Source organism: Equus caballus, chromosome 19 (genome assembly GCF_041296265.1).
Source record: "Equus caballus isolate H_3958 breed thoroughbred chromosome 19, TB-T2T, whole genome shotgun sequence".
NCBI classification, from domain to species: domain Eukaryota; kingdom Metazoa; phylum Chordata; class Mammalia; order Perissodactyla; family Equidae; genus Equus; species Equus caballus.
In genome coordinates, this window is record NC_091702.1 from 31738513 (window position 1) to 31760835 (window position 22323).

General features: G+C 46.8%; 1 protein-coding gene across 8 annotated transcripts in view; it reads right to left on the reverse strand.

The window, feature by feature from the left end:
* Positions 1 to 4293: 4293 nt before the first annotated feature.
* MCF2L2 (MCF.2 cell line derived transforming sequence-like 2) overlaps positions 4294 to 22323 on the reverse strand; it is a 239842-nt gene continuing 221812 nt past the window's right edge. For 2 of the 8 annotated variants that reach the window (XM_023623374.2, XM_070243322.1), the window contains 4 exons: positions 13507 to 13587; positions 10558 to 10602; positions 7182 to 7270; positions 4294 to 6798 (listed from right to left, as the gene is read on the reverse strand). In XM_023623374.2, the coding sequence (XP_023479142.2) occupies positions 6685 to 6798; positions 7182 to 7270; positions 10558 to 10602; positions 13507 to 13587 (329 nt within the window). In that variant the 3' untranslated portion in view covers positions 4294 to 6684. Of the gene's footprint in view, positions 6799 to 7181; positions 7271 to 10557; positions 10603 to 13506; positions 13588 to 22323 lie in introns of those variants that run through there. The other 6 variants (XM_070243320.1, XM_070243324.1, XM_070243323.1 and 3 more) reach the window with 4 other exon arrangements.

The following is a 22323-nucleotide window of genomic DNA, read 5'->3' on the forward strand; positions in this document are numbered from 1 at the left end:
GTGTGGCCCTCAGATGTGCTGTGTACCTTCCAGAACTTGTGAGTAATAAATCTTCCTCCTCAAAGTTACCTGATAGTTTTTACTGAAGTGCATCCTGCAATCTTAATAAGAACCACAAAGGCTGGTCCAGCCACAACACTGGCCCCAGGGGAAGTATCTGTGGGGGGCTCACTATGAGTTATACAGCTGCAGAAGGGGCTCAGGCATTCCTAGCTGATAGTACCACTATCAATAGGATGAGACCAACAAAACATAAGGAAACACAATTCAGCCCATAACAATGTTGTCTTGTTAAATGATCTGTGTGCACTTAAGAAGAATATGTGTATTCTTCTGCTGTTGGATTCAGTGTTCCATAAATGTTAATTAGGTTAAATTAGTTGATACTGTTGTTCAAGTATTCTGTATTCTTATTGATTTTCTTTTGGTTTATCAGTTCTTGCAAGAGAGGAGTTGAAATAGCTGACTATAATTGTGGATTTGTCAATTTCTCTTTGCAGTTCTGTTTTTGCTTTGTGTATTCTGAAGCTCTGTTATTGAAGTATAAAACATTTAGGATTGGTATGTCCTCTTGAAGGATGAACCACTTTATCATTTTTAAATGATCTTCTTTATTTTGGGTCATAGTCTTATTCCGAGACCCACTTTGTTTTATATTAACATAGTGTGAAAATTAGTAAACAGACACCTCCTAAAATTAGAGTCCAGAGGCCAACAGAGGGAGTTTTCATGCCCTATGGTGATACCAGAGCCCAACAGGAAGAAGAAAGACTTCCTCTTCTTGATTGGCAAGAAGCTCAGCCAATGAGAGATTGTCACTACTGAGTCAATGAAACGCCCCAACACCTCTGAACTCTTTGTTTACAATAGCCCTTCCAACTTCCTTTTCCCCTCTATAAAAGACTTTCTCCTCCCCTTCTTGCAGAGCACTTGCACATGGCTTGCCATGGTCGCATACCAGGAATTACAATTCTTTGCTGATGCTGAATAAACCCATTTTTGCTGGAGAAATAACTGGCTATTTATTTAAGGTCGACAATAGTCATTCTGGCTTTCTTTTGATTAGTCTTGACATATCTTTTTCTATCCTTTTACTTCTTTGTTTTTTTAAAGATTTTATTATTTTTATTTTTTATTTTTCCTTCTTCTCCCCAAAGCCCCCAGTACATGGTTGTATATTTTAGTTGTGGGTCCTTCTAGTTGTGGCATGTGGGATGCCGCCTCAGCATGGCTTGATGAGCGGTGCCATGTGTGAGCCCAGGATCCAACCTGGCAAAACCCTGGGCCCCAGAAGTGGAGCTCATGAACTTAGCCACTCGGCCACGGGGCCGGCCCCATCCATCCTTTTACTTTTAGCCTTTTTGTGTTTTTATATCTAAAGTGGGTTTCTTGTAGGCCACAGGGCAATCTTATTTTTAATATCCAATTTGACAATCACTCCCTTTTAATTGGGGTTTTTAGGCCCTATGATTATCGATATGGTTATGTTTATATCTACCATCTTGACAATTGTTTTCTATTTTTCCAATCTGTTTTTAGTATCATTCCTCCTTTTGTTCTGCCAACACTTGCATTAGTTGTGTGTTTAAAATTCTATTTTATCTCATTTGTTGGCTTATTAGTTGTAACTCTGTCATGTTATTTTAGTGTTTGCTTTAGAGTTTATAGTATATAAACTTATACTTTATTTAGTATATCTTTAAGATATCACAGTGTGCCTTCAAACGATTTCATACCACTTCACATATAACATAGGAACTTTACAACAGCATACTTCAGTTTCTCCCCTCCTGGCTTCTGCTCTCTTGTTTTCACACATTTTAATTCTGCATATGTTATAAACTCCACAGCACATAGTTATTACTTTTTATTTAAACAGTCAATTATCTTTTAAAGAGATGTAAATAATAAGGGAAAAAAGCTGCCATGCTTACTCATGTGATTCCCATTTCCTGCAGTCTTCGTTCCTCTGTGTCGATCCTTGGGTTTGTTGCTGTTATAGTTACCCTAAGCACACCACACACTTCAAATTCCTCAGGTGTCACCTGTGCTTAGAGCATGGCCTGTTTGCCCAAATGTTTCTCTCAGTCTCTGCTCCACCCTCAGCTTTAGGTTTCCCTGCAGTATGCTGGAGAGTCTCTCCGTGCTCTGGTAGCTCTGCCAGCAGGCAGTATTCCTCTTACTTGTTAGTCAATGCTGCTAGTCAGCCTGGTGTTTGGGGGAGGGGAGGAGGCTGAGGGGTAAGGTGCTCTGTTCTGCCACATCTCCGTCTCGTAGGCACTATGTCCCTGGGTCTTTGGGGTGTGACCTTCAAAGCATTTCTGTCCCTCCCTCAGCAGTAGTTCTGGGCCCAGCACATATTCCTGCTGCCCCGCAGGATCAGAGGTTTGGTTTTTACTCTGTTATCTTCCCCCAGCTGTAGTTGGATTTACCAACCCCCTAAGGGTGTAAATGTTTCTTGCCCTTCCTCCAGCAGTTGGCTCTGTTTTTGTTCTGTGGGAGAGATGGGGCAATAGCCTCTGAGCATACTTTCATACCTTTCCCAGAGCAACGGATATTCCCCATCCCTGGGTCTGTGCCAGGAAGGAGGCTTTCCCAGGACTCTTGCTAACCTTTTTTTTTTGTGAGCGCCCAGTGAGGTCATTGGAGAAAAGTCTGCAAGTGGATGCAAATTTCCCTTATGTCTCTGGTCCCCAGGATTTCTATTTTCTCTTGCAAACCACACTAGACCATTAACAATTTTAGCTGAATTCTCCCTCCCAGTGTATGGATGGCAGTGCCTGCCCCAGGCAGGCAAGTGCTGAGTCCCATTTCTCTTTCCTTCCATTTCAGGTTAGACAGTTGCCTTGTGAACTCAGCTCTCTCATGAATTCAAGAAAAGTTGTGAATTTGCATATTTTCCAGATTTTATCATCTTGCAGGTGTGGGGATGGAACTCTTTCTAGTTTTCTACATCTCAAGCAGAAGATATTATTTTTAACAGCTTCATAGAGTTCCACTATATGTCAGCACAACACTTTATTAACCAGCTTTTTATTATTTAATATTATATTTGTTATCTGTTGTTGCTTAACAATGACCCCAAAACTTAGTAGCTTAAAACAACAAACATTTATTATCTCATGGTTCTCTAGTAATGAATTCAAGAGCAGCTTAGCTGGGTTCTTCTGGGTCCAGGCTTCTCATGACGTTTCAGCCAAGACATCAGCTGGAGCAGAGGCCATTTGAAGGGCTGGAGCATATACTGCCAAAGTGGCTCATTCACAGGACTGTTGGCGAGAGGCTTCAGTTCCTGCCACACGGGTCTCTCCATAGGGCTGCTTCAGTATCCTCTCAACATGGTGGCTGGCTTTTTCCACAGTGAGTAATCCGAGAGAGAATGAGGAAGAAGCCAAAATGCTTTTCATAACCTAGTTTTGAAAGTCTGTTATCATCACTTCCACCGCATTCTATTTATTAGAGTCATGAGTACAGCCCACACTCAAAGGGAGGGTAATTTGACTCCACTCTTTGAAGGGAGGAGGATCAATTTGGGGGTAAATTTTAACACTATCACAGACATTTGGGTATTCCCTATCTCCCACTACTTGTTTTCCCATTAAAACTAATGTTAAAATGGACACCTGTACATATATCTTTGTTCATGTGTATATCATTAAAATAAATCCCAAAAGTGGAATTGCTGGATCAAATCATATACATATTTTAAAATTTTGATAGCTGTTGCAAATTGTCTTATAAAAAGCTAGCACTAATTTACACTCTCACCAATAGTGTATGAGAATACTGGCTGTGAGGTCCAAATGAGGCCATGTCTGCTAAGCATGCCCTTAATGTTAGCGCCTTTCTGAACCCTGTGGCCCGGCGAGCTCTGTCAATGCATCCTCCCTGCCGTGCATGGCTCCTCCGCGCCTCTGAGCCTGTGCAAGACCAGGACGCCCTTCTCCTTCTTCTCACCTGGACAAAATGCTTGCTCCAGGAGACCCAGCTCAGACATCCCCCCTTCCCTGACTGCATCACGAAGAGTCAGTGGCAGGGTTCTGAGCCCCCATACTACTTGTCACACCATGTTGTGATGATCTGTTTCCACGTCTGTCTCCCCCAACCGGACTGAGAGTTTCTCACTCACCTTTGTACCTCCCTGGTCTCTCCCGGTGCCAGCACCTTCCTTATGACGGGGTTGCTCAGGAAATGGGTGTTGAATGAAATGAGTGAATACGTACACAAATAAATAAATGTTCTTACAGTCAAATGGAAGAATGTCGGTTGGAAAATAATTCAGGTAGAAGGAAATAAAATTTCTTATAGATTCGGGAAAAACTTTATTGTATTGTGCAAATAATAAATATTGTAGTCTACAAACTTGAAACTTACTCTGTCAAGAAAGATACTTTGTTGTTAGGAGAGGAGGCATGAGAGGGTGGCCACACAACATAGCTGAACTTTCTGAAAAATTTCAAACTCTCTGCTGGACAATGGTGCCAAGGAGCCCCTCCCTGACAGCCTGTCCCTTAGTCTCTGCCCTTTTTTGGTCATGCATTCAAAGGGCTTCTTTATGAACAAAGTGAGACACTTATTTCTGTTTTTCTTAAACTCTAAAGTGGTTTTCTCGAGTCTCATGGGAGCCACTCCTCTCGGTGTTTGTTGACCCACTCAATTCCAGAAACACATCAGGAGACCGAAGACTGAGCCAGATCCCATGTCCATTGAAAAGTGACCCTAACAATTCCCAAACTGACTAAACCCAAAACTAACTCTAAAACCAAGTAACTCCAGAGTTCAGAGTGCTGGTTATTGGCTGTGATTTCTCAGCTTCCAGCCCGCCCTTCTGTTCTCTGCATCCTGGTGTGGGGCCACTTGCCTCCTTTGCCAGCTGCTCCCGGTCAGGCTTGGCCCATCGCACAGCCTGACCAGAGGCTGGAGGAGAGGAGAGGGACCCTGTGTGCCCAGGTTCCTGTCAGCATTCCCCTAGCCACTGCTCTTCACCCTGACAGCAACAGTTGGTTCCAGTAGCTGCAGTTTGCCATTCTCCCAACACTTCCATAATCAGCCTCATCACACCTCCTCAGACACCAGCACCAGCTGGCAGGGCCCCCCCTCAGAGTTCTGCATCCAGATCCCCAAGGCCTTCGAGCTCCTGGGGCTCCTGTCCCACCGGGCAGTGCCTCCTCCTCAGAGGGAGCGCCTGAGCCATGCAGGCCACCTCCAACCTCCTCCCTTTGTTCCCTCAGCCTTGGGCTGGCAGCTGCTTCTTGCAGTTAAAATCTCCATGACATCTTATTATCACTTTTGTTTTCCTTTTAAAGTCTCCAATAGCTGAATAACAATTCTTTATATTAAATTCTCTCTGTTAAAGTAACTGGTATGGTGTCTCTCTCTTGACTGAATCCTGACTGATAGACTAAGTAATTCTAATACTAAATACTAAATAATCCGGAAAATAAGTAAATCTGCAAATGGAATAAGAAAAAATACAGAACAGAAAAAAATTTTAAATGGCAAAGACACAATTGAAAAGAAAAAACTGAGAATAAGTAACTCCGAATATAACTCAACTATGAAAATTTAAAAATTCAGAAAATATGTTCAAAATGAAATAACTAAAAGTGAACTAGTTTAACGCCAAACCACAAAAAAAACCTTTAAAAACTAACTACATAAAAGTAACCCAAAATATAAAATAACTAAAATAAATAACTGAGCATAAGTAACTCTAAGTAACTAGGATAATATAACCTAAATATCTCATAAGTTAACTTGTAACCAACCTGCTCTGAAACGAAACAACCCTGGAACAAAGTAATAAAAGCATCACTTGAACATTCTCCTGGGGATGGGGGCGGGCGGGGGGGGGGGGGGGGGGGGGGAGGCGGGGGAGGAAGAGCGCCGGGTAGGGGTGGGGGCAGTCTTCGGCCCATGTTGGGTTTGAGTCGCTCAGGCTCCACCAAGGCTCGATAAGAGGTTCTCAACCCATTTCCCCTCAAACCCCACCCCAGGAGAAATTAGGCAACGTCTGAAGGCATTTTTGATTGTCACAATTTGGGCGAGTGGGCGGCGGAGTTATTGGCATCTAGTGTGTAGAGGTCAGGGATGCTGCTAAACATCCTACAATGCACAGGACAGCCCCCACAACAAAGAACGATCCGGCCGGGTCAAAAGTTCCAACGTTGACAAACCCTGGCCTCAGCCCTCCAGGAGGGGGCTCCACCGCCTGCGCAGGCGCGGGCACGCAGCCGAGGGTCTCCGCGGCCGGCTCCAGGATGGGTGGGCTCCGCGGGCGGGACGTGGGCGGCTCCTGAGGCTCCGGAAAGCTGCCCTGCGCCCCCTGCCCCGGCTGCAGGTCCGCGGGCTCCGAGGCCCGTCTGCTGCTTTCCGCTTAAGGGTGGGCCCGGCCTCGGCGCCCCAGCAGCCTGTCCCCGGAATGAGGACGGCCTGGGGCGGCGCGGCGGAGCCGGGGAGCCGCGGGTGTCGCGAACAAGTGTCAGTTCTCTGGGGAGGGGGGCCTCGGGCATCCTTCCCTCGCCCGCACTGCTTTTGCCCAGAAACTAGTCGTCTCCCCCAGGGGCGAGCAAGCGAGTGGACACCCCAAGCTCTCCTCAGTTTTGTTTGTTGCCCCGAAATTCCAAGAAGAAAGTCAGAGAAGCCATGGCTGACATTCGCTTACTGTCCTTTCCTCTTTCACACTCAGGTTTCCTCTTCATCGTCGTCTCTCTCTCCCTGGATGCTTTCTCCCGTTTCCAGAGCAGATTTGGAGGAACAGCCTTCATAACTGTCGTCCAACTGGAAAAGTCCCGAGAGCTGGAAGGGAGGGGACAGTGGTGCACCCTCAGAGTTAGCAGTGCGGGAGTGCCCCGGCCCGGGACACAGGGATATTCCCACTGGCAGGGCAGGGCCCACCCCAGCTCTCCACCGGGTCACTGAGGATCCCAGCAGGAGCCCCCTAGTCATGACCAGAAACTGGTGCTTTGCTAAGGAAATGAGTGATGTGGGGCATGCTGGGCTGGAAGGGGCTGAGCCACTCTGCAGAGCCAGTGACCTCAGCCTCCCGGATTAGGCCAAATCCTTACGGATAAGAATCAGGAACAGGAGGGAGGGGTAAGCGGGAGCGGAAGAGGAGGCAGGAGAAGCTGATGACTAGGAGCCAGGGAGAGTATGAAAGAGGGAAGAAGGAAATAAATTACACTCAGAGCACTGCTCTCCTTTTCCATATCTTCTGCACCTTCGCAATCGTCAAAAGTTTCCACGGAGAGAAACTCCCTGCCGGAGCAGCCTTGGGGAAAGAAGGGAAGAATTTGGGCCCGCTGTGGGGGCGAGGGGGGGAGGGGCCCTGCTGCCCATGGCAGGATGTAGCAGGCAGTGTCTTTCGGAGGAAGCCATTCTCCCATCTCTAACCCTGCCCCCCAGGACCTGGGCTGCTTCACCTGGGGGTGGGGGTGGGGGGTTGATCTCCAGGTTCCCTTTCGCAGCTCAAGATCCTCTAACTCTGACTGAGAAGACGTGTCTGCAGGGTGTTCATGGCCCTACCTTCTTGTCCTCCAAGAAAACACTCATTGTCTTTTGTGCTTGACCACCGTCCTGCCTTCCCTCCTTCCTTCTTCCTTCCCACCCTCCTCTCTCCCCGCCTCAGTTCCTCTGCCCTGATTACTGCCCATCTCCCATCTCGTTTGCAGCCCCTGCCATGTGTCAAGCTCTCCCCGTGGGAAAACTAGAGGGAGGAGCACATCGTGCCTCTCTCCAGAGAGTTGATTCATTAACCAATCAGTCGGCTGCTCTGGGCCTGCCGGGATGTCAGCCGTTTGTCAAAGTTTAGTCTCACACAACCCTGTAAGGGCCTCAGCCCCATTTTACAGCCGAGGAACTGAGATGAGAGGGGATGCTCACTGGGCCCAGTTCCCTGGCCTGTAAGCACTGGGGCGGGATCCTGTAGCATTCCTGCTCTTTACCCCACACGCTAAGTCAGACAGTGTCTCTGCTGCGCCCTGCTCCCCAGTCAGCGCAGGGAGGCGGCAGGCGAGGCTGCCCCAGCTGCAGGTCAGGGAGTGATCCATCCTGCAGGAACCTGAGCCGGTGGAGAGAACTTCTCCTGGGGGAGAATTCAGGGGAGGGTGGGAGGAGGCCCTGAAGGTGGGCAGGGGTGGGGAGGGAGGGCATTCTGGGCAGGGAAATGGCCGAGGAGAGGGAGCAGGAGGAGCCTGCTGTTGGGCACAGTTGTCTCAGAAGCAGGTGGTGAGCAAGCGGCACCCCACAGGTGCTGCCCACAGGCCCCTAGGCTGCTTCTGGGGCCCGGGACCTCCCCAGAGCAGGTCTGTTTGAGCAACACGGGGCGGGGGGGGGGGGGGGGGGGGTGGAGGGGGTGATACCTGCCCTGATATCAGTTTCCGTACATTAAACCCAGCATATGTAGGGTTAAAACCAAAACACTCATTCCCTGCTTACTCCCTGGCTTCCTGGCTTCAGAATCCACTATCCTCCATGGAGACAGACACCACCAAGGACAAGCATCTGGATTCTACAGGCTGGTGGGAAAGCTGCTGACCAGCAAGGTCAAGGGCTCCCTCCTCTCTGCAAGTAGTCTCAAGGCCAAAGACAGGCTGGTGGGAAAGCTCCAACCAGCAAGGCCATATGTCTCCCCCTCCCCTACCTAAAACCCCAGATAAAAATCCTTCCTTTTAGCTTTTCAAGGAGTTTGGGATTTCAGTGCTAGCTGCCCCTCTCCTTGCTCAGCACTGTGCAATAATAAAATTCCTACTTTCTTCCACTACCCCCAGTGTCAGAGATTGGCTTGCTGCGCAATGGGTGAGTGAACTCATTTCAGGTTCAATATCAGGGGCAGCCAGGCAGCCCCCTCCTCGAGGCCTCCAGAAACCCCACCTGAGCCTGAGGGTTTCTGGGCAGAGGGACACAGTCCTCTCAGACTGAAGCAAAGCCTGTTCAATTCGGATCCCAGGACGTGGTAGGGGTGAGGCGGGGAGGGCAGGGGAGAAATGGCTCAGGGAGGTGCCTCCCACCGCCCTCCTCCAGATGTGACTTGGGGCATCCACAGTCACCCCCAGAGATGCCTCTTTCGGACTGTAATCCCACCTGGGCCCCTTACTCCAGGGGCGGACAGTGAGGATGGAGGGGTGGCGGTCCTGCCAAAAGGCTGTGAGGGAGGAAGGGAAAAGCACACCCTTGACCACCCAGCACGTGAACGGAAGGGCCACGTCCCCGGGGTCCGTGGCCTCAGCGCCCCAGGCAATGCCGGGTGCCAAGGACCTGAGAGCCACTGCAGGAGGCCGAGGGTAGGCCTGGCCCTGAGGCCTCCATCAGCCATAGGACACCCCCAGCCTGGGGTGGGCAGGGCTGGGAGGCAATGCTGGAATGGAGAGACCTGACAGCAAGGCCCAGCCACTCCACAGGGTAGGTGGCACCCGGGTAAATTGATGACCTGGTGCTGCTGCTGCTCCCCTCTCTCCTGTGGGCCCTGCAGGAGCAGGAGGGGACTTCAGCCCCACACAGGGCTGGCACAGAGGCGCTGTCACATGCTTGGCAGGTTGAACGCATTATTTCAGGGTCATCTGGGTTGTTTCCTGCCTCCAGGTAAGGATTTGCCTGAGCTGGAAAGAGGAGTGATGCTCCCAGTACTGTCAAGACCGTCAGCATAGGTGGCCTCCTGGGCCCTGGTACCACAGGCTAGGGTGGGGGCTGCCTGGGGCCCCAGAGACCCCCAGGTTAGTCTAGAGCAAGGGGTTTCCATACTCTTCACAATGCACCCACAGGGAGGTGCACATTTTACATTCTAACACAGTGGACACGTAAATACATTATAAAATTAAAACAAAAGTTTATGGAACAATACTACTTACAATGTGTGATGTTCTCATCTATTGTGTTCCATTATTTTGTTCTGTCCTGTTCTATTCTATTCTATTCCATTCTATTCTATTCTGTTCTATTGCGTTCTATTCTGGGAGACAGAGGAGGAGTGGGGCTGTGGGAGGTGGTGTCACCCACAATCTGCTCATAAGACCCTTCGAGGGAGACAAACTGCATCTGCCCTGGGTGTGCCGTTTTCTGTACTTTTGTCATTTCCATATTTAATTCCTTCTTACATTCACTGGCCATGGGCTCTGTGGTACTAAGAGTCTCAGGTACTAAGTCTTAGGTACTACAGAGGTGGCAGCACTGAGGGTTCCCCAGAATCTCGGGCCCAGGGTCTGGGGGTCACCAGCACATGAGTGAATAAATGAGAGGCCCATTGCCTGGTGGTAGGAGCAGGGGCTTTGGAGTGGGTCAGACCTGAGTGCAATTCTGACCTTGCTCCTCATTCACTAGCTGTGTGATCTTGGGTAAGCCACTTAACCTCTCTGAGCATCAGTTTCCTTGTCTTTAAAATGGGGATCATAAGATCTATTTTGCAGTGTTGGTGCAAAAATGTTTATAAAGTAAAATGTCTGGTACATCCTAAGAATTTAACAAGTAACACCTATAATGATTACAGTTAATAGTAATTACGATAATACTACAGAGAAGTTCTCAGAACAGCTCAGGCGCTACATGTGTACTATTCTTACTCACATTTGGGGGAGATCTGTCTGCCATTGTCTTCATCCTCATAAACATCTGGGGGAGAAAACACGTTAAAAAGGTAATAAGCTACTTTAAAAGGAAACACAGAGCAAACAGACAGACAGACACACACACACCCAGGAAAACCAAACCAAACACATAGGCACTTGATAAGTAATCAATTTGATTACAGCAAAGTTTTAAGTGATCATTGCATTCTTGGAAAACGAGCAGAATTGGTACCAGCCAGTGTCCAGCCGTGTGTTGGGAAGACCCAGCCTGAGTCTCGGGGGCACTCCCAGTCCATGTGCCAGAAGCAGCATATGCAGTGGTGAAGGACGAGAAGGATGGGAAAGGTGGGCTGTGAAAATTCGTGCTGATAAGGACGGGGGCGTATTCTCTTTTCCCTCAGTGGATGATCTTTACAACACACATCACATCAATCCTAAATGGTTTAGGGAATTTAGTTTTAGCCCTCAGTATTTAGAATTATAAGTTTTTATTTTGCTTTAAAAAAACGGAATGAAATTTGTTAACCAGTGAACCCATTAGTGAGTTTAAGTTATCCTTATCAGAATAGTATATGTTTTTGGTAAATTAATGGACTTTGAAGACAAAATCATGGCTTTTCCCTTGCTGTCCACTAGATGGCACAAAGGGACCACTAGAGATCCCGCTAGTTCAGAAGCTGCTCTTACCCCATAGATTTCACATGGGCAAAACTATTTTTATTTTTTTTCAAACTAGATTTTTCTCCGTTCCTTATAATTATGCAAAACTTTTTAAGGACCGTCTCTATCACAGGAACTAAAGTTCATCATTTTCACTGGGGGGTTGGGGCGGAGAGCTGCCATATAGTAATGCCTGAGCCCCTGGCTTTCCTTCCCTTCCCGCAGAGGAGCGAACGTGGGGGACCAGTTGCTAATGATAATATGCGAACAGCGATCTAGGCACAGCCTAAGAGCTTCATCTCATTTAATTCTCACAGCAAGACTATATGGTATTACCTCCATTTTGTGAAATAAATGATGAAAAGAACTTAAGCACAGAGGCGAATTCATATAAAGGGTGAGAGCTGAATTTGAGCTGGGGTCTGTAAGCCCTTAGTGCTGAGCCCTTAAATGTGCTGTGCTGCTAACCAGGTTCTTTATGTGCCTTCTAAGAGTTAACCCAAGGGGTCACTTTCCGCCTAATGCATCCCAGTTATTTCACCAGAGCTCATGACAGGAGAGATCTCTAGGATGTTTCCATGGGTACTGGGCTCAATTAGGATCTTTTGCTTGGTGGCCCAGAGTGTAAACCGAGACGTCTAGACTGGTCTATACCTGAAGTGTCCATTACTTTTGCAAAGGTCTGTCTTTGGCCAAGAGGAAGCAAATCACTCCTAAGCATTCAATTATTTGCTTTCAGATTCCACATATTCTCGCAACACCCCTCCCACCCACACCCCTTTTTTTTAAGTGCATTTTACGTGTCCAAGTCCCTGTCAGCTTCTAGGGCAGTCTAAGCTTGCTGTCTTATGCTTTCAGAGCTGCTAGGAGCTGAGGTCAAAGAAACTTCACAACTGGGAAACCACTTCCTAGCTCGGCAACCAGCTGCACACAGATGCTCTGGTGGCAACAGGCCCACAGGTAGTTAGGTGGAGGACAAGTTGATGTGTCTAGTTGGGTTCAGTCAAAGCCTTGCCCATTGCATCAGAGACTTCATGGGAATTTTTCAGTAAGACTAAAATATAAAGCCCCCTAGACTGTTTGTGTAGTATGGCTCCAATTTAAAGAAAAAAAAATCATGCATTTCTATAGACAAAAAGTCTGGCATAAAATATTTACAGTGGTTATGTCTGGTTATGTCTAATTTGCAGTTTTATGTGTACTTTTCTGTATTTTCGAAATTTTTGACAATCTACCTATGTATTTTTTTTTTATAATCAGAAAAGGAAACTTAAAATAGTGAAAACCAATTGGTCAGATATCTAAAATAACCCATAGGGGCTGGCCCGTGACCAAGTGGTTATGTTTACGTGCTCTGCTTTGGTGGCTGGGGTTTGCTGGTTCGGATCCTGGGTGAGGACCTATGCACTGCTCATCAAGCCATGCTGTGGTGGCATCCCACATAGAAGAACTAGAATGACCTACAACTGGGATATACAACTATGCACTTGGGCTTTGGGGAGGAAAAAAAAAAGAGGAACATGGACAACAGATGTTAGCTCAGGGCCAATCTTCCTCAATAAATAAATAAATTAATTAACTAATTTAGGTAAATAACCCACAATCTCACCAGAGAAGACTGCTAGAACTTATTTTCTTCATTCAGACAGTGTATGAAATAATTTTGAATAACAATAAAGTAATAATAAAAATAAGGAAAGTAACTAAATTATCTAGGCCAGAAAGGAAATCCTGCAAAAATCAGCAAATACACAACCCTTATGTACTACATTAGAGGGTTCATTGGTATTAAAGCAGCACCCCCATCCCCAAGAGGCTGAGGGACCAGACAAGGGCCCCACAGTTGGGCCTGCACGGAGGCCTGTGGCTCTCAGAGGTTAGCAGACAGGCTCTCCTTCTGTTACCTTTGTGGCAGAATGGTTTTCATGTTTTATGTATCTTTCAATAGCCAGAGCTTTGCAAGTCAGGGACAAAACTGAATTCAGAGTTCAGAATTCTCAGCACAATCCAAGCTAGTAAAATACTATGAGCGTAACTCCTTTCTATTAACCAATAGCATGAGAAATAGCATACTCATCTGTTCTGTGGCTGTCCCATCACGAAACTGCTTGGGTTCTTAGGCGAATTCTCACCTTACCACTTTCCCCCGCCCAGGCCCTATTGCTACCGGCATGAGGAATCCTATCACTCCTTGTCCTCGTGCCAGCAGACCAGCAGGCAAAGAAGGCAGTTGCCACACTGGAGGAAGTAACCGATCCCTATCAACAGGAGGAGGTGGAGCTGCTACCTGATAGAGGCAGAGAGGAGGGTGTCTGGCGCTCAGGTGAGCCACTGGGACATCTTCCAATATTCCCATGCCCAGTTGTAACTGTAAATGGAAAGTAAAAGAACAATAGCGTGACGAGAGTCTGGGACACCCACTATGCATGCCACCAGCAGAAGTGCCAGATGAGGGGGAGAAGGATCTAGAACGAGTGGGAGGGAGATGATGACTTAAAGGTACAACCTAAGAAGCAACTGCAGCAGCAGGTAGCAGACATAGAGTTACGTCCAGTAGGACTCTTACTATGTCCCCTGGCGGAAATACCCCCCTTGGGAACCATGACCTCTAGACCCACTCAGGCCAAAGTTGCAGGGATGGAGAAGACAAATTCCCCCTCTGGGTGCCTAGGAGTGTAATAATGAATACGGTCACAACTCATTTGACCTCTTGACTCCCAGATTCATATATTCTGCCTCCTGGGAGCACGGTGCCATAAAATGGCTGTTGGTTTAGAGCGTATACTGCATTCTGAAGGTTAGCACCCCATTCCTGCAGTGTCATATCCAAATTGCTTCAAGAGGCTGTTCCATGGCTCTATGAGGCTGGCAACCTCTGAATGGGGCGGTGTGGGGTAGGACCAGTGGGTAGGTCCTGTGGTCATATGCCCACAGCTGTTCCTTTTGCATAGAGCAAGTCCCTCCACTAAAGCAATGTTCTATGGTTGATCAGACACCACGTGAGTCCTCACATAGTGATGCTGACTGAGGCACTGTGGTCATGAAAGACACATGTGTCAACCCCGCTCAGGATGGGTCAGTGTACTTTCCAGCCTGGAGGGGTCTGATGAAATCAACTGTTCTCCCCAAGGAATAGTACCAAACTAGGGGCTCAGCATCTACCCCTGTGCTGGAAGGTTGGACAGTCAATGGTGGCAGTAGCTAGATCAGTCTTGATGACAGGGAGCCCACACTGCTGGGCCCATGCACAGCCTCCCATTCTGCTGCCAAGGTTTCTCCATTTATGCAGGCACTGGAGTGCCAAGGAAGAAGCTGGCTGACACCTGCTGGTCAAGTCATCCAGTCACCTTAGTTGTTTGGTACCTTCTCTGCAATGGATGTTCTCTGGTGGGTGCTGAAGCACCACACAAAGATCCTCACATTTTGAGCTCATGTCCAGAGGTCTGTGTGCCTCTTCCCCAGTTAGATCAGTTATAAATTGATGGTAGTTATTGTTCTGGAAGGGGTCAGGAAGGGAGGTGGGGACGCATCCTGAGAAGGGCAAGCATTGTCTTGTATGTCTCATCTGAGGCTTCTGCATAATCTTAGGGGGAGGAGAAGGGTCGATGTCCCAACAAGGGGGAGTGGGTCACTTCTGCCATTCTAGGGGAATCAAGGGCATGCACCTAGATATCCTCATTTCAAGTTTGAGAGTCCCACATCCTCGCTATCGGGGTCTAACTTGCCTGTTCATCTACTGGCTCCAGGAGCCCCAAGTGATCAGGCAGCAGACTTGCCTAAGCTGAGAATTCATCCTTCTCTCAAGCACTGCCCCCCCGCTGTGGGAGATAAGGGGGTGAACATCGGCAAGGAGGTCCTCTGATTTTCTCATTGTGCTTTAAATTGGTGATTAATCTGAGCCTGTCACTTTCTTCACTCTCCTCAATGCATTGGTAGTGCTTAGCAATAGACTCCCAATTCCATGGTCCTGATAGCTGATATTTCCCCCAAAACTTCTCAAATGAAAGGGACATTACACCAGCTGGTGCATCCGTTCTGCCTATATCTGACCCTGGGTCACCACAGGTGAAGGTCTTAGCAACTGAACTGCTACAGCAGGCCAGGGACCAGGACTCTCAACACCACCTACCACCAGTGAGGGGATCCTCACTGCCATGAGTCCAGCAAGTGACCCAGCACCAAATCCCATCCTTTCTAGGACCTCTCCTGGTACTAACGGTCTTGGTCTGCTCTCCCAGGAGCAGACTGTGCAAGTGAGTCATGGAGACAGGGCTTTCAGATGAAGCCTATAAGGCACTGAGGGCAGAAGACAGGGCAGAAAAGAACCAAGCGAAGACGTGGCTTCAGCTGAAGTCTAGCACCAGCCTGATCCCCTGAGAAACCCTAGAGCATGGATGGCACCACTAGTGTCCCATCTTGAGGCAGAGGGGCAGGCTTTTGTACCACTGGCTGCTGTAAGTTGCCCTTGAGGAAGGCTATGACCTCTCAGGCATTTCCTGGCTGGACAGCTCTGGTCAGCTGTGGGCAATTCTGACAAGGGAACAACTGTGAGATGTTAGCAGCTAAACTCACAGCAGCTGGGCCATGGGTGCAAATACCTGATTAGAAGGATCTGGGCGAGGTGTCAATAGCCTCTGCTGTACTACTGTGTGTGTGGTGGTATTTTAATTTAAAAAAATTGAAAGATTTTTTTAGGTTTCTAGGTTTACAGAAAAATTGAACGGAAAGTACAGAGTTCCCATGTAATCCCTCTCCATTCTCTCCCCACACAATTTTTCCTATTATTAACATCTTGCATTAGTGTGGCACATTTGTGACAACTGTAAACCAATATTGATACATTATTATTAACTAAAGGCCATAGCTTACATTAGGGTTCTCTTTTTGCATTGCACAGTTCTACAGGTTTTGACAGACGTATAATGTCATGTATCCACCATTATAATAATATACAGAATAGTTTCACTGGCCTAAAAATCTCCTGGCTTCCACCTATTCATCCTCTGCCCACCCCTCAACCCCGAACCCCTGCTAACTACTGATATTTTTACTCTCTATAGTTTTGACTTTTCCAGAATGTCATATAGTTGGAATCATACAGGAAGCAGCCTTTTCAGACTGGCTTCTTTCACTTAGCAATATGCATCTAAGTTTCCTCCGTGTCTTTTTGTGGCTTGATAGCTCATTTCTTTTTATTGCTGAAAAAATATCCCATTGTATGGATGTATCAGAGTTTGCAACTCATTTGGGTAAATACCAAGGAGTGTGATTGCTGGACCATATGGTAAGACTATCTTTAACTTTGTAAGAAACTGCCAAACTGTACCATTTTGCATTCCCACCAGCAATGAATGAGAGCTCCTGTTGCTCCATATCCTCACCAGCATTTGGTGGTGTCAACGTATTCTACTACTTTTCACAATGTAACTCTGAGTTTTTTGAGGTGTCAACCAGTCTTTTGAAGAGCTGACTGGTTTTTGTGAATCTAATTAGTGAAAAAGTCACCAAAGCTCACATTCACCTAACAGTCATTCCCGTATTATCTTTCTGTCTCTGGAAACCAGCCCGCTTTCCGAGGATCAAAGGTGTGTGCATGCATGTGCGTGCATGCTCATCTCACACTTTGGTGTCTGATGACCTTGAATTAGCAGGATAGAGGCAGAAGGAAAAAAAGAAAGGCATCTGGACAATCCACATCCTTATGTTCTGGGTGAAGGAGGAGTTATAACTCCATCAATTGGCTCATAGCTGCAAATTTGTAGATTGTGCCAATGTTGACCCTTCTGTCCACAAGCAAAGGGTCTTTTAAAGGTCTCTTTAAGGAGTTCTTGGCACATGGAAAAAGGAGTCAAATGCCTCAAGAACAAAACATACTTTACAACTAGATAAGTCTGATAGGCTCAATTTTCTAATAGTTCTTGATAATCTGAAGAGTCGCCTGTCAAATAAATAACCTATCAGGGAATTCTCAACACACATTTTACGCATCTGTAGGATCCCCCTGAAAGAGGGGTCCACTATCAGAGGTCTTCCTTCATTTGGGGCTTTTCAAAATAGAAAAGGAAGTGGATGTGACTTGATCAGAGACAGGATTAGGGGATAAAGCCAATATTTAGGAGATGAACATCTGATTTATCTTTTCTTAAAAAGGTTTTTCAAAAGCCAATACATAGTCTCCACAGAAAACAAAACCCAAAAGTTTCATACCTCCCAGAGATTCTGCTCCACCCCACAGACAGACAGGCCTTATGATGCAAAGAAAATTTAGGGACTATATAAACTCACGCCAGCCAAGATTTCCCTCAAGCCTCACTTTTTCTGGTCTGTACTAAGAAGAAAATAGGTCATTTTTAATTTTCCAAATACAAAATTTTATAACACATATACACCCTAACTGAGAATCACTGCCCTATTAACGGCATTGCTATTAACATTTGTTGACCAAGACGGAACATCCAATCTCTTAATTACATGACCATCTTCCTGCTAATTTGCCATTTCATGCTTATAAGCATCCAAGGGGCTAGAAGTCTGAAGAAGGAATCCACATTAGTTAGCTTTGCCCTGGAACAGGAAGGGTCTGTGTGCGTTTCCTCAATGACTTTTTATGCTCTGTAGGTGCTCAGTAAAAGTATTTTGAAATAAAATTGCTTCTGGAGGCCTTTTCTAAATAAATTATATGCCTGAACACTTCATGTCCCACTAAATTAATCACATAATAGTCCGAAACCAAAATCTCAAATATTAAATTCCCAAGATTTTGATTGTGGGCAGTGGAAAAAGCGTAAAGTAGAAGATGTTTTGGAAATTATTATCTTTAATTAAAATAGGCAAGGGAAAAAAAAGATGATAAAAACAGCACATTCAAAACCCCATAAACACATAATCTATGATATAATTAAAATATAAAATAGAAAAATGCTTCCACACTAGTTTTTCTTTTTGATCTCATACCCAATTCTGCCTACCAGAAAACTGACACACAGAGAAGTTAGAGCTGAAGTCTTGGGAGGAAATACCTGGATCAAGGGTTCCTAAGCCTTCCCAAGGAAACCTTGGAAAGGAGGTGAAATCTATAAATCCTGGATAGAGCAAGAAATAAGTGCCATCATCTCTTTCCCAAGCAGAGACATTCTGGCAATGCTCTTAACCATTTTCTTAAGAGGACAGCTTTCCCAAAAGGGGAGTCACTTCACAAGGCGAAACATTTGCTTTTCATTTTAATTCTGGCCTAATTAGATCTACACAAATGAATAGTAGGAAATAGATTTTATACCTTTCTTCTCACTCACATAGTTAAGGAAGGGCTGAGACTCAGGCAATGCCTTCCTCAGCCTCTAAGCAGCTGGTATCACTCATTGCCTCCATGCTCCGCTCTCTCATTGGATCCTACCTTTAATCCCATGTGTGCTGGGCACTGGGTCTTCCTTTCTACTGGTAGCTCTTTCCATATTTTCAATCCAGGGCTCAAATTCCACTTCATTGCCTTTGCTTTAGAGAGATGTACATGAACACTGAACCATCAGAAAGAATGGCGCATGCGTTCCTCCCTACAGCAGTTGGAGTGGTGCTGGCTCACCCCAGGTCCTCCTGGTCTAAAGTCTCAAGGACCTGCTTCATCCTGCTCCTTCACTTTAGTCGTAGACCCGCCCCGGCTCTGTGCACTGCATTCAATAAGGGGATGTTCAAGGGACACCACCTGCTGGATCACACAGTTAACATCTGTGTAATCACAGATGGAAAACACATCTGCTGTTAACTGGCTGCAGGTCTTAAAGTGGGAGAGGTGAGAAGGAGGAATCCCTTTTTAACCCCTTAAAATGTATTTCCTTCACTCACTATAGCTCCCTCCTTCCCTCTCCCCTGTCCTGAAATGCCAACTATTATAGTAACTCTTTTGAGTTAGATTAGCTCAACAAATAAACTCCTGCTAGGCACTGGAGGTCTGAGATGAGTAAGATGTGTCCTGAGCTAAACCTCATCACCCTCTGACTCCGCTTGCAGAGTAGTTTGCTAGCCTAATGTAATTATTCAATGAGTTCTTTTATTTGTTTATTCACTCAACATTTACTGAACACTTTTCCCAGCACCACACTCTTGTATAATATGAAGCCCGAGGGAAGCTAAAACTAATAAGACAACCTCCATGCCCTAGAGGAATTCCTGGTCTAGTGGGAGGAAAACTTAAACACATCATAAAATTATAGTACAGCACGTTAAATGCTGTAATAGAGTCCGCCATGGGAGCGTGGGTGCAGAGAAGAGGAAGAGGGACTCAGCTGTCTGCCACAGACCTCACCCCTTCCTGCCTCTATCATCTCTTTGTTTTAAGGCTCGGGGTGCCTCCACGAGGACCAGGCCAAATAAGCCTTGGAAAACTAAGTAGGCTCCTCTACCTGAACCAGATTGCAGTCTACAGATTCATTCAACAAGCATTTATCAGGTGCCTCCTGAGTGCCTTGGACAGGGAGAGGAATTACAGGACAGAAAGTTTCTAAGTAGGCAGGAATAGAGGTGGTAAGGAGCACCAGTGAGAACTTAACCATGAAAGAAGCGTGAGTGCATCTTCCTTCCAGACAAGGAGGGATGAAGAGAGGAAGAATGACAGTCAAGAGAGCTCTGAGTGGAGTGAGGAAAGCTTAACGTGTTAATATCAGTGGGTACGTTTGCCCACTCCACAAAGTAGGAGGCAGGCAGCCTGGTGGAAATATGATTAGAACCGGAGGTTCTTATATGAAAGCTCAAGAAAACAGCCAGAAGCAATGGCAATTAGGGGGATTTCAAAATGGTGGGTATTACCTCAACTGGCCACACAGCAAGCAAGCATTTAGGAAAAAGACTCTAGGCTGGCAGTGGGATCAGGGAGCTTATAGATATATTGCTTTAATTGGAAATCCCTTGTAATAAGCTAAGTGGTAAAAAAAAAAAAAAAAGACAATACAGGCAAACATGTAGAATTAATATGCACTATCTGTAATATTTGACACCCAAATCAGTACACACCTAGTACTTGCTTCAAACTGTAGATTCTCTGTCTGAAATTAAAAGAAGCATCAACGCTGTCAAATGTAAGCCAGTTTGAACTGATTTTACATATTGATTTTATACACACATGGAGAGAAAACTATAAAAATATATGGAAGTCTGTAGATCTTAGTCTTATTTTGCTAGTAATTCAGAAACCATTTCTGTGGTCCTGGCTCGCCGGGCCCTGGCGTCCTCTCCCCCTCTCCACCCATCCTGTTGCGTTCCCTGAGTTCTTGATTCTGGTCCATCCAAGTTTCCAGTTAGCTCCAGTAATACTGAATTAAGGAATAAACACTGTGCCCATTAAGTGCTCATTGTTTCCACCTGAACCCAAATTCTACGACTTGGTGAGGGAAAGACCAGTTGTTTCAGGGATAGTGATAAGAATCACATTCTTTGTTCAGGTGTTGACCCAGCTATGAGAATGACACCGGATGCCGACCTCCAGCAGCTCCCACCGCCTACACCAGCATACAGGCCACACTGCTCAGCCCAGCATTTGAGGCCCACCTCCCTCTCATCTCATTTCCTTCCACTCCACCCATGAACCTCTCAAGCTAGGCTCCCAATCATCACTGAACGTGCTCTCTTAGAGGCAGCTCAGTCGTTTTCAGGGGTTCCTGGGTCCTCCTTTTATTACCCACGTGACTGGCATGAGTTGCTCAGTCTCAGGGATGGGCCTGCAGCCTTGATTTCTGGTCTCATGCTCTGCCCTCTGCCAGGCCTGGGCTTTGCCTTGATCCCACCCCCCGCACTGCGCTGCCCCTACAAAGCTGCCTGCTGCCTGCTGCCAGCGCCCTTCCCCGGGGGCCTGATCTTTCCCCCAGTCTCCCTAGGCCTCCTGGTCACAGGGGTCAGGCCTCAAATGAGGAGGCTGTCCCAAACCACAGTGCCTGCTTCCCTCCTTGTCTTGTGCTGCTGTGTCCCATCCCTCGGGTTACGCTCTACTCTTCCCTGCCCAAGCCCTCTGAGTCTGTTACTCTCTCTGGGCACAAGGTCCCTTCCGCCCAGCTGTCTCCAGAGGCCCTGTCTCCACATCCCTCAGTGGCTGCCAGAGTCCTTCCTGTCACCTTTGAGACCCGTGTTCTGGAGTCCCTCTGTGCCTTGCCCAGAGTTATTGTGCTCAGCAACCCCAGGTTAAAGGTGGTGAAGAAATGAACTGAGGTGGTAATGTCGTATGTGCCAGAGCTTTGTAAAGTGCTAGACAGACGTAAAGTCCTGATATTCCTGATCTCGGAATCTTTGAGACCTCCTTCCCCTGGGAGCTGATGCCCCTGAGTCTGCGTTTGCTCCCTGGAGTCTCATCCTATCTCAGGAACCAGCCCAAGCCTCCGACTCCTGCTCCCTCGCACAGTGCCTGGAGGCCCCTCCGAATTCCTAGAGCCCTCGTTGTTGTCATCAGTCCCGGGGACATTTCATCAGAGTCCGCTTGGTGATTCAGGCTCAGGTGACCCAGTTCTGCTTCCAAAAAGTTGTGTGAAATTGACCCTCCATCTGCCTGTCTGACAACAGAAGGCACTGGAACGACCCTCTGGGCCTGTCTTTCAGTTCAGTAAGGTTTTTCTTTTTATGTAAACTACATGCTAGGTCTGGTTCTGCTTCTTATGTAGATTTTACCTTCCTGTCACAACCTAGGGAGCACAGTGCTAGGACTTGAAGAGGACTTGAGAAATGTGTTTCTGAATTGTTAACTAAATAAATATCATATCCTCATAACAAACGTGAGTATTTTTCCTGTGGGGCAGGGCAGGGAAGGGTGAGTCAGTTAAAGTCGTAGATTAAACTCAACGTTGTTAAGACATCAGTTCTTATTTTTTTTTTTAAAGATTGGTACCTGCACTAACATCTGTTGCCAATCTTCTTTTTTTTTCTTCTTCTCCCCAAAACCCATCAGTACATAGCTGTGTATTCTAGTTGTTAAGTCCTTCTGGCTCTGCTGTGTGGGACACCACCTCAGCATGGCTTGATGAGTGATGCGAGGTCCGTGCCCAGGATCCGAACTGGTAAAACCTTAGGACCCCAAAGCGGAGCACATGAACTTAGCCACTTGGCCATGGGGCTGGCCCAAGACATCAGT